This window comes from Panthera onca, chromosome E3 (genome assembly GCF_046562875.1).
Source record: "Panthera onca isolate mPanOnc1 chromosome E3, mPanOnc1 haplotype 2, whole genome shotgun sequence".
NCBI lineage: Eukaryota > Metazoa > Chordata > Mammalia > Carnivora > Felidae > Panthera > Panthera onca.
In genome coordinates this window covers 29,321,045-29,332,523 of record NC_138354.1, presented here as the reverse complement: position 1 = coordinate 29,332,523, position 11,479 = coordinate 29,321,045, and the positions used below count along the sequence as shown (strand labels likewise).

The window sequence follows — 11,479 nt, the reverse complement described above, 5'->3', positions numbered from 1 at the left end:
ATGGGAGCACCCAGCAATGAACAACCCAAAGAGGTCCTTAGAACATGTTACATCCGATCTGGGCTAAAAGGAAAAGGGGTTTTGGGCTTCCTGTGGGTGGGTAGAAGGCCAGGAAAAGTATGGTAAACAAGGGTTGTTTAGTAAGGTTTGTTACGCAGATTTAAGATCTGCCTTCTCCGTGGATCAGACTCTCCCTCCTCCTGGTATGGGAGGAGGAGACACAGTTTACAAATGGAAATTTCCTTTATAAATGGTGGTCTCCTTTACGAAAGGAGAGCTTTCCCTGCACTTGCTGGTTCTCAAGGGCCTTTAGCTCAAAATAGTCCATACGCCAAAGTGGCATTTCTGGGGGTGGCGTATTCTGGCACCCCCAATTTACATCCAATCCACGCAGCCCTCACGGTAGCTCCCTGGGGTGTTATGACGCACAATGCCAACACGTCCCATTCTCTATGATGAAGTTTTGGGGTGGGGGGGGGGGTGGTCCGGAGACAACGGCCAAGAAAGAATTCTTGAAGCGGTCTTTGGTGCAAAAAGGTGATTTTATTAAAGCACAGGGACAGGACCAGTGGGCAGAAAGAGCTGTGGTGGGGTTGTGACGGGAAGTGACACATAACTCAGTATAATACCCTCAGGTTGGGAGGGGCTTACGGATAGAGTAAGTCTGTAAGGTATTTGGAAGCAAGGTTTCCAGGACCTTGAGGGGCTAACTGTTGCTAAGGAAATGCCATTTATTACCCTTTAGTAAAACGTCAGTCATGAGACCCTTCAGATATCTATCAGGGGGCCATAAGCTTGGAGTATGGTTGTCTGCATATATCTTGGGGGAGGTTGAGATAAAGGAAGTTTCCAAAGGATTTTTTTCTATGCTGACGTAGACTTACAGGATCCTGGGGGGAGTCAGGATAATGTTAAGCTGAGATTCCCTTTTGCCCCTAGCAAAGTGTCATCACTGAGACAGCTGAGCTTCTAGAGGGAGGGGGCTCTGCCTGTTTCAAGGACTTGTCAGTGGGTTGTAGGCAGTAAGGGGATTTAATTTCTCCTTTGCCTTTGTTTCCCACATCGCCAAGGCTAGCACTTAAACTACCCTTGCCTTTGTTCTTGGGTAGCTGGGAGTGTCTGAGGAATATCACACATGTCCCAGCTGCGGAGGAGGAAGGGTGCTGGGGGGGGCGGGGTGCTGGGGGTGCTCTTAGCCTGTACTTTGCCCTCAGCTTGCCCCACCCACGCTCCCTCATCATCTAGGCAAAACTTCCACCATGCGGGAGGACCTCTCTCCAGTCTCCTTTCTCTCGTCCTTGACCTCAAGCCCGGCTCTCAGCATTCTGCTCCTCCCTTCTCCTGGCCTTAGATGGCCATGGCCCCCGACTGCTCCCGGAGTCTCTCTTTCACCTAGACCTTTCCCCACCCTGTACTCAGACTCATTTCCCCCAACTGCTTCCTAGGATCTCCATTTGGAACCAGAGTAGGCACGTCAAATGTGCCGTGTCCTAGATCAGGGGTCAGTCAACTGTCCCATCACTTGTTTTTGTAAATCGAGTTTAATTGGCAGATAGTCAAGAGCATTTGTGTCTCTGGTGTCTCTGGCTGCTCTCAGCTACAACAGCAGAGTTGAGTAGTTATGACAGAGACCTCATGGCCGGCAAATCCTAAAATATTTACTCTGGCCCTTTACGAAAAAGTCGGCCAACCCCCACCCTACACTGCCTCAGCGTCCCCTGGTGTTTCCCATCTCAAGAACGACTGTCCCAGGACTTGACCTTGACTCGGCCGTTCCTCCACACACCCACCCGACTGCCGCGTCCTTAGCTTCTGCCTCCTGAGTTTCCCCAGAGTCTGTCCGCACCACAATGCCTCCAGTGTAGCCACCGTCACCTTTTGCTTCATCAGCTGCGGTGGCTCGTCACTGGCCTCCTCAGCACCCGTCACGCTCCACCCAGCGGCCGGCTGATTTTCTGAATAACGCAAACGTAAATGTCATTCCCTCTGTGAAAAGGCGCCCGCGTCTTTAGGGCGAGATCCGGCTTCTCCCACGCGGATGAAAAGGCCCCCCTGGACCCGGCCCCTTCCTACACCGTTCCCCCCCCCTTCCACCCCGTCGCGTCCCCTCAGCTGTAGTGCCGCAGCCACCGAAGCCTCTTGGGGTTATGTGGTTCCCGCTCTGCCGCCTGTTGTCACCTCTCCTGGGCCCTCACGCGTCACTGCCTGTGCCACGAACTCCTCAGATTCCCTGCCAGCCCTTCCTCTGGTCTACCCCGTGCGCCACGCTGAAGCCACAACGACCTTCCTAACGTGCAGATCTAACGTGCTGCTGCTCCCCAGGCCCAAGCTCTCCGGCACCTGCCCCCCGCCCTCATCGTAAAGGCTTGGGGCTTGGGCCCAGTTGGCAACGTTTTACTTGAGGCCCAGCACCTCCGAGGCCTTTTCCACCTCCAGCCTCACTGTTCGCCCGGCTTCACACCCCTGCTCACACCGTCCTTTCAGGGAACAAACTGGAGGAGCAGCAGGAACACCGGAGGTTCTGCAGCAGCCACAGAGGTCCCGCGACCTTAAGAATTTGGTCAAAGGGGCCCGCGGGATGTGGCCACGTCCTGAGTCAGGAGGGCTGGGTGAGCGCCAGGGGCTGGGGCAAGACCCTCGGGAAAGCCGGCTTGAGGAACAAACGCCAGGTGGTTTTTCCATTCGTTCGTGTGTTTAATGCCCCCGGTGAAGGCAGCACCCAGCAGGGACCGGGGGACACGGAAGAACGGGGCGGGGGCGGTGCTGCCTTCCTGGAACTTGCGTTCCAGTGGGGGAGATGGACGTCAAACAGGAGGGCAGGGCTAGGCCTTCTCACCGGGGTTAAATCTGAACAAAACCCCTGACCAGCAGGCTTAGCAAAAGGGCAAGTAAGCTAGGAGGCGACGAAGGGCTCCGCGTGGAGTCAACCCACCGGGATGAAAAATCCCAGCCGAAGCCCTCCCGGGTGTGCCCGGACGATGCCTCCCGGCTCTGCACCTCCGCGTCCAGCCCTGTCACATGGAGAGAGAACAGTGGGGCATTCGCGGGACATGAACTACGTGGGATGGCTTTGGGGCAGTGCACGTGGTAGATAAGGCACTAACGATGCGCTTAGAAAAGCGGGTTCTCGGGGCGCCTGGGTGGCTCAGTCAGTTAAGCATCTGACTTCAGCTCAGGTCATGATCTCGAGGTCCGTGAGTTCAAGCCCTACGTCGGGCTCTGGGCTGATGGCTCGGAGCCTGGAGCCTGGAGCCTGCTTCCGATTCTGTGTCTCCTTCTCTCTCTGCCCCTCCCCGTTCATGCTCTGTCTCTGTCTCAAAAATAAATAAACGTTAAAAAAAATTAAAAATAAATAAATAAATAAAATAAAAGCGGGTTCTTAGGAGCCACGGTCAGAAGGCTGCCCAAGCCTCGCCAGTATTCTTGGGGCGCCTGGGGCACAGAGTAAGACCCGCTGGGGCCTGCCCTCGTGAAGCTGACCGTGAGCAGACGGGGGAACAGGTGACAAGAGTCGTCGTAACCTGAATGTCACCTGAAGCCCCACTCCCCGTGCTTCTCCAAAATGTCCACACCTTCCCGGGGCTTATGGTCCCTGAGTCACACGTGCCCTGGACTGCGCCCCCAACCAGCTCTCCACACCCCTCACATCCCTTCCCACGGCTGTCCCCTCCCTCCTCCCGCCAAGTCCCACAGGGAACTCACCAGCTTTCCCCACTCGCCGCAGAAGGCAAGCTGCACAGGCCTTGGGACGTGAAGCCGACCTTCCAGAATGCTTACGGAGGTGGGTGCGGGTTTGCATCACAGCCACACGCACCAGTGAAGATGGGCCACTCCTTTTGCCACCAGCTCTGCCTCCAGCCCCCACGGGGCTCACGTGTGTCCCCGGCCTCCCCATCAGCAATTGCCCTCCCGCTTTATTGAGACAGTTCAGCTCCCTGTCGCCCTCTCGCTGACCTCACTCCAGGCCCCATGGCGTTTCTAGAGAAGCCTAGGACACTGCTAGCCGGCCCCCGGGGCCCACCAAGGTTTATTTCTCTCCCGAGAAGGTGTATGTGGCTCCTTGACTCTCCGCCCACAGGAGAAGCAGCTGTGGCGGGTTTTGCGTCTTGACGAACAGTTGTGGGCTTTCTGTCCCCCTAGGCCATCGGTAAGCACAGAGGCGGCGGGAATGTGGGAAGGGGCAGCTAAAGGAATAGGGGGCCACAGGGCTCTGTCGGGCAGATTACTTGATCAGAGCCGATTGGGAGACTCCTGACGGACTGGTTCGGGATTCTATTTCTGGAAGAGCTGAAAACGGTAGGGAAGTGCCGATTCGGTGACATGGAGCTTAGCATCAGCAATTCCATTTCGGGGCTGTTGTCCTGTTTTTCTAATGGTCACATGCCCAGCCCCGAGTTCCTCGCGGGGCCAGTGGGGGGTTCTCTGCTTCAGTCCTCGCAGCCTCCTGTTCCCACTTGGAAACCTCGGCGCGGAGGTGGAAGGCGCGTGGACTACAAGTCGGTCTCTCGGGGCCCTTGCGGCTGTGAAACTTGGCTGCCGGCCCTCGGAAGGTTTAGGGCCGGGACCCCTCTCCTCTCACACCAGGAGCTCGACTGGGTGTCTCAGGCCTTCCTCCTCGGTCACTCCCTCATTCGTCAAATACTCCAGGATCACCTGGGCGCCTGTGGCTTGCTTCCTCTACCTGACGGAAGTTGGCAAGGACCACGGGAGGCCCCTCCGTTGATGAGGTCACATTCTATGAGGCTCCCTCTTAGAGGACTGGAGGAGGTTCTCCTCCCGGGTTGGATGAACTAAGCTGCCATTGTGAGGGAGCCCATGTGGCAGGGAACGGTAGACGGCCTCCAGGTGGCTTCCAGCTGACAGCCAACAAAACCTGGGACTTTCGTCCTCACGCGTGACGGGGGGGGGGTGGGGGGGGGGGAGACAGGGGAGGTCGGTGGGGTCAGGACTCAGAGTCCACATACATGTACAAAACCCTATTATCCTCCTCACGTAGGGAAGCGAAAAGGGATTTCTTTCCCGATCCCACGTCTGGGCCACACACCAGATTCACAGGCTGCCTACACCGAGGGCAGGGTCCCTGCAAGCCTGTGGGTCACTTGCCTGCACTCACTGTGAGTGACATCAGAAACTCTGAGGGAGGGGGCGCCTGGGTGGCTCAGTCAGTTGGGCGTCCGACTTCGGCTCAGGTCATGATCTTGTGGTTTGTGAGTTGGAAGCTCGTGTCAGGCTCTGCGCTGACAGCTCAGAGCCTAGAATCTGCTTCGGATTCTGTGTCTCCCTCTCTCTGCCTCTCCCCCACTCACGCTCTGTCTCTCAAAAATAATGTTTTAAAAAATTCAAAAAAATAAAATAAACCCTGAGAGACAAAGGGTGGGAAGCGGGAGTGGGGGGTTCTCCCAGGCCAGGCCCTGCATCTGGGAAGGCTTTCGGGGAAGGGGGTTAGGAGAGGCTTTCCCATGGCCAGAAGAGACGGCTCCACCCTGCCCTTGACCCCCCACAGCGCTCCTGGCTGGTTCATACTGTGGCAGCCACCACTTGCTTTCCACCCACGTCCTCCCTCCTTCCTCCTCTGTGCTCCGAGTTCCCCATTTCCAAATCCTTCCTTCCCAGGAAATGGGAATTGTTCTCTTCGCCTTGCTGAGGAAAGTACCAGCCCTCTATTTCTGACTTGAGATCTTCTAAGCTCCTGGCCTTGTGCACCTGAAAAGTGAGGGGGGGTGGGGTGGGTTCTCTTTCTCGCCATTTCCATCATTTGCTGACCCTGTCCCAGAGACAACCGGCTATTTCCTCCTGTTTCCCAGGGCTGCCAGCCTCCCAGGGAGAGAGTCTAGAACTTTCCTGGGAAGGAGTAATGCAGACAAGTGAATTGGCTCGGTCTTCTCTGCATCTGTCCCCAAAGACTGGCATTAGGGGACGCTGATGCTGTTAACCAGCAGACTGCCCATTATCTCCTATTTATCGTGGGAGCGGGTGGTAAAGGAGTGCAGGCCAGGTAAGAAAGGAGTGGAGGCCACCCTGACCGCCGGTTCATGGGGCAGCGAGTCAGGGGGCCCGCTCCTGCTCAGGCCCAGGGCCAACGTGCGACCCGTCCAATCCACGGCGTGGGCGGAGGCTACGGCAGGTCACCGGTACGGGAAGCAGCAGGGATGCTCCTGAGCCGAGACTCGGCCTCTGCCCCCATGAAGCAGCTAGAAAACAGGAAGAGAAATCCCAGAGCACCACGCTCCTCACGGTGGTGAAGGGAACAGCTAGGGCGAAGCTTCTGGAGCCAGGTTCTAGATGTCGACACCCACCTCCTGTGCAAGGAGAGGGGGGCCTTCACTCAGCCGGCCATCTCCGAAGCCACCGCCTCCACACCGCGTGGAAATGCACAAGGAGAGAGGCAGTGCCCATCGCAAATCCCAGTCCGGACCCACGAAACCTCCTTGCCTCGCTCAAAAGGGGTACCGGTGGCCGCCCAAGGTTTTCCGCAAAGGTTTGCTACAGCGGAAGATGTTCGGAAAGGATCGCCAAGGGCTTTTAAGAGCTTTTTAATGTTGGGCTTTAAAAAATAACTGTACTTCATGAAGAAGCAATTTATCCAAACATTCAGGTGTCTTCTGGGTGCTTTCAGATTCCTGCAAGGGCTCACGGTGGTCTCAGGGGACGGGCTTCACAGTGGAATCTGTGTAAGAAGTCTTTTCCAAATGGGCTTATTCGGAAAGCATGCCCAGGGAGTGGCCAAAAAACAAGGTAGCCTGCAAAAATGGATTTCTCTCACAGGGACAGAGATCCGAGGGATCATCTCAGGCTTATAACCAGAGGGGGTTTGCGGCTACTGTCATTCACCCCACGTGTGATCATGCCTGGAACTCGGCTGGAGACCCTGGACGGTCCAGAACACGAAGCACCAACAGCGTGGCCACCGTCCAGGGCCGTGTGCCAAACGGAAAGGGCCGCTGAGATGTCAGGTTGATGTGCTCTCCCTGACAGACTTTTCAGAAGGGGTGAGAAGTTGGGGGAACCCAACACAGAGAGAGGGCTGGACTGGCCTTTCATCCCACCCCACAAACAAATCCCACATCAACTCAGAAAACTCCAATTAGATGCTTGCTTTGTAAAGTTTATTGACAACTGTTTGGTCCCAACACACAAAACAGCACTTGAACCACAAAGAAAGTGTTGAAACAAAGTAGACAGTTAAGAAAAACATCTCTTCCCCCAAGCCCAATCCAAAACAAACAGTGCAAGATGGGAAAGGGGGGTTTGGTGACGCCTTTTTGTTTTTGTTTTTTTTTAAAACAGATAAATCTAATCTGGTACATCTTTCCACCCAGAAATAAAGAATTTCATTGTCTTAATTCTCATACATCATTTTGTCACATCATTTAATTAAGCCTCTGGATAAAAAAATAGATCACGATCAGACTGGCCGTTGTGGAGTACATTACCGACACACCGAGCTCTCGCTGTGTTCTCTCACCTTCCAACAGCGACCGTTAGAGTCACACACGCGTCCCAGGCTGACTGGTGACCCCGGCGAGCGGTTCGGTTCGACCAGACTCCCACGACAGCGTACGTCTGCAGGCTCTTCTCCGTCTGTTGCTCAAAGAAGCCGCTCTGAGACTCTCCCTAAGTGACTTGTAATGGTACCTCTTACGTTTTTAAAGTCAATCCCGCATCTGCGAGCAAAACTAAAGTCCAAGAGTGCAAACTCAGCCTTAAGAAGTCTCAGGATAAGGCAACTGAGGTTCTCAACACCAACTTTATTACACTGTTTAAAAGCTTCTTAAAAAAAAATTGCACATCTGTATTTGACTTCCTGCCGTCCTATGTCTGTAGAGGAAATGCCTTCGTTCCCAGAGGGTTCGCAGAGGGGCCATAATGCTTGCAAGGCTTTTCCAGTGCTGTTCCATCTCGACTGGGGCCATGTGTGGAGAACTGAGAATCACTGGCTTCATTTTAGAGATTTTGGGGAACAAAAACCTGACTTGTAAAAATCTCTCTCCAGCCCTTGTTCTGTGGCATTTTATGCAAATGCTGGCTATGCAGAAATCAGAGCCCACTCTCCGGCCTTCTAGAAATTACAAAACATGAACAATTCCCCCAAAGAAACCATCTCCGTAGCAGAAGACCTTAAGCCCACGGGTTCTCTCTGCTCTATGAATGAATCCGCCTTTTTGCCCAACAAATACAACCCATTGTAAATGTCAGGTTTCTCCAGGAGGGGTGAGAGGTCACCGTCACCGGATGCCTCTGCCACCTCGAGGCGAAGGTCATTCCACAGGGCAGTGCTCCCTCAGAGGCTGGCTTTTCCCAAAGGGCAACATCAGACACCACAAAACAACCAAACATGCTTCCAACAACAGCGAGAAGTAACAGTAAAAGCGGACACTCTTAAAAGACACGGAGGCAACACGACGCGCACACACATGCACTCGCGCAGAAAGCTTCCCGGCTACCGAAACCAGGTTTAAAATGACAAATACAAGGTTAAGATGATCAACCTTGGCCTTCACACGTATAGATAGAACTCTGTCTCTTCCTAGTGGAAAGAGTATCGGTATCACTCCTGTTAATGCACCCCCTCGGCTCTGATTTGTAATTTATGCATTTCATGCATATTTTAGGAAATCAGACTCTCTTCCCAACATTGCCTCTCAACACACAACACTGTGTGCTAGAATTCAGATGCTGACTTTCAATTCATGACACCAAGGCCATCTCCTTTTCCTTAACCCAATGCCTATCAAACTGGAATGGAACATAAAAGGGAAGCTTAAAACATCCTCAACTTTCTAGAAAGCTCCTACGTGGAACCCTGAAGCGGAAACATTTAAAAATTTTTGTCATGAAGCCACATTTGTCAACTACAGACATAGTTACAAAAAACAAAAGAAACCAAGGCACGCTTACAAGTCACATGGAAGCTAGGAACCTTCCTAATCCAACGTGAAAACACATTCTCACCACCTCGCCCGCCCTTCTGCTTCCGTGTGTGGACGCACAGGCTGCGGAGCAGGCTTCAATGCAAAGACACACCATGCACTTGATTCAGACTGTCTGGAAACACCAGGAAGCAAAGGCTCAGAGGCTATCTTGTGCTACATGTAAGATTCGACCACGGGTGTGGCTTGAAGGGAAGTAAAACCACTCCCTTCGAGCTGAGTTCTCACTGCTTTCTTCTTAGAGAACATCGTTAAGTTTCGTGATAAGAAAAACTGGGTAAAATATATTAACAATTCTTTAACAAATGCCAGGAGGTTTTGGGGTGGTTTTTTTGTTGTTTTTTTCCCAAATAATTAGGGGAGGAAAAAAGAAAAACATTTCAGCTCAAGGCTGTGTTCAATGTAAAAGAAACAAAACGTTATGGGATACATCTAAAGATGAAGTAAGTGGCTTCTAGGGGGTTTTCATTCAAACAGAAAAGGCTGTGTTTTTTGAACCCACTTTTGTGTGCAGAATCAGACAGCATTTCCCCATCCTAATTCTATGTTCAAAACGCGAGTCAAAGCTTGGTTATAGGTGCAAAGGAAAAATTGGCTGCCAATTTTACTCTATTTTTGGGTTGCTTTTTGGCCGGGCTTTCCACGGGGTCCTTGCCGAGCAGGGACTCTGAGGTTTCCGAGGAGGGGCAGGGAGGCACTGGGGCAGCTGCTGAGACGCAGGGTGAGCTGGACTCGGAGGCTGGGTGTTTGTTCTTTACTGGTACTGGAATTTCAATGCTCTCTTCTTGGGTTAAAATCATGATTTCTGTAAACACAGAAAAGCAAACCCCTTCAGTTCCAGGACCTGCCAGACATGTTGGATTTTAGTTTCTAAGATTACCTCAAAAAATGTCTTGTAAAACTTTTTTTAAAGTTTATTTATTTTAAGAGAGAGAGAGAAAGACAGCAGAGGAGGGGCAGAGAGAGAGGGAGAGAGAATGCCAGGCAGGCTCCGTGCTGTCGGCGTGGAGCCCGACGCCGGGTTCAAACTCACAAACCGTGAGATCATGACCTGAGCCGAAACTGAGTCGGACGCTTAACCTACTGAGCCACCCTGGGCCCCTCAAAAGATGTTTCAAAAACAACCCACCAAACATCATGCCCAGGTCACAATGTACGTACCAGCTATGTGGTCACTCTGAGTCACTTAAAGTCACGTATTTTATAAACTGCACATCGGCTCTCCCGGGAATGAGCAGGTTTTAAAAACTTCATTTTGGCCAGAACTCAACAGCCAATGGTTCAGAAACATTTTTTCCCCACTCTGGATCCTCTGCCCAATCATTCTCTCTGTCAGGGAAAGACCCACCAGCCTCCTGGGACCCGAACACTCTCACACCAGGAGGGACCTCAGTGTCAGGAAGCCCCGGGCCCTTCCACGGACAGAGGACAGCACTCTGCGTGGACCTAAGGTGGGCAGAGACAGGGAGAGAGCTGCAGAGTCGGGATCACTCTCAAGTACCCAGACAGTGAAACACAGCCACTTTTCCGGCAGTGTTTACAGGCTGCTCTTTCTCTGGCTGAGCCCCAAACACCTGGCCCGCTATACACACAGGGCCAGTTTTGCTTGGAAGAGAGCCCCCTGCGTGTGTAAGGGGCTCTCGCACCGAAGGCACAGAGAGGAGAGAGTGAGAGTCGGGATGCAGAGCCCCGGCTCCCTGCTCAGGCCGACACTCAGGACAACAGAAGACGCCACTACAGTTACATTTGTGCCCCTCGTCACGCGCGCATGGGGGAGCCCATATTTACTAAATGCACCATGGCCACAACCCCACGGAAGCGTTACTATCCACCATACGCCCCTCTAGCTGTGCCTCCTTGAGACGGACGGACGCTCCTGCTTCTGTCACAGGTCACACCTTCTAGGGGCAAGAGCCACGTGTATGTTTCCCCTCCCACTTTCCAGATAAACAGCCTCAGTTCTTTCACCGGGCAACACGAGGCTGTGCCTGGCGTTCCCCGGAAACAGTACACAGAGCGGAGAAGAACTCGTGATAGACAAAGGCGACAAGGGAAGGGCCTCGAAAGAGGCAGTGGGCCATCCTCTGCGGAGGCCAGGTGATACAGAAGCAAGACAAGAAGGCTGGGGTTCAAATCCCGGCTCAGCCACTTCCCAGTCCAGCAGCCTGGGGCCAGCGTGGTCTCCAGTGGCGGCCCAAGCTGCACCCCTCGTCACCTGCCCTGCAAGGCTGTGGTTCTGGTGAAGCATGAACATGCCTGTGAGCCCAAGCGTGGGGTCAGGCACAAGGGGGACACGCGGGGCCGGCACCAGGTCAGTGCTCCAGGCGGCCAGCTTCCCGTCCCTTCTCAGATCACTGTGCAGAGCCCAGAGCTCACGTCACAGACGCCCCCCCACCTCCCCTGCTCACAGCCTCACAAGGCCCAGGGACGCGGGGCAGCCACCCAACTCTAGGCCAGACCGGGCTGCCGCGTGCGGCTGGGGCCAGGTGCGCCCACGAGCCGTTGCCCTTTACGCAGGCGGGGAACACACACCCAGCAAGCCCTCCACA

The 11,479-nt window shown here is 53.8% G+C and overlaps 1 protein-coding gene across 9 annotated transcripts in view; it reads right to left on the bottom strand.

The window, feature by feature from the left end:
- Positions 1-7,084: 7,084 nt before the first annotated feature.
- The window catches only part of MARF1 (meiosis regulator and mRNA stability factor 1), a 39,366-nt gene continuing 34,971 nt past the window's right edge, over positions 7,085-11,479 (bottom strand). For all 9 annotated transcript variants that reach the window (XM_060648585.3, XM_060648587.3, XM_060648591.3 and 6 more), the window contains one exon: positions 7,085-9,735. In XM_060648585.3, the coding sequence (XP_060504568.3) occupies positions 9,491-9,735 (245 nt within the window). In that variant the 3' untranslated portion in view covers positions 7,085-9,490. The remainder of the gene's footprint in view (positions 9,736-11,479) is intronic.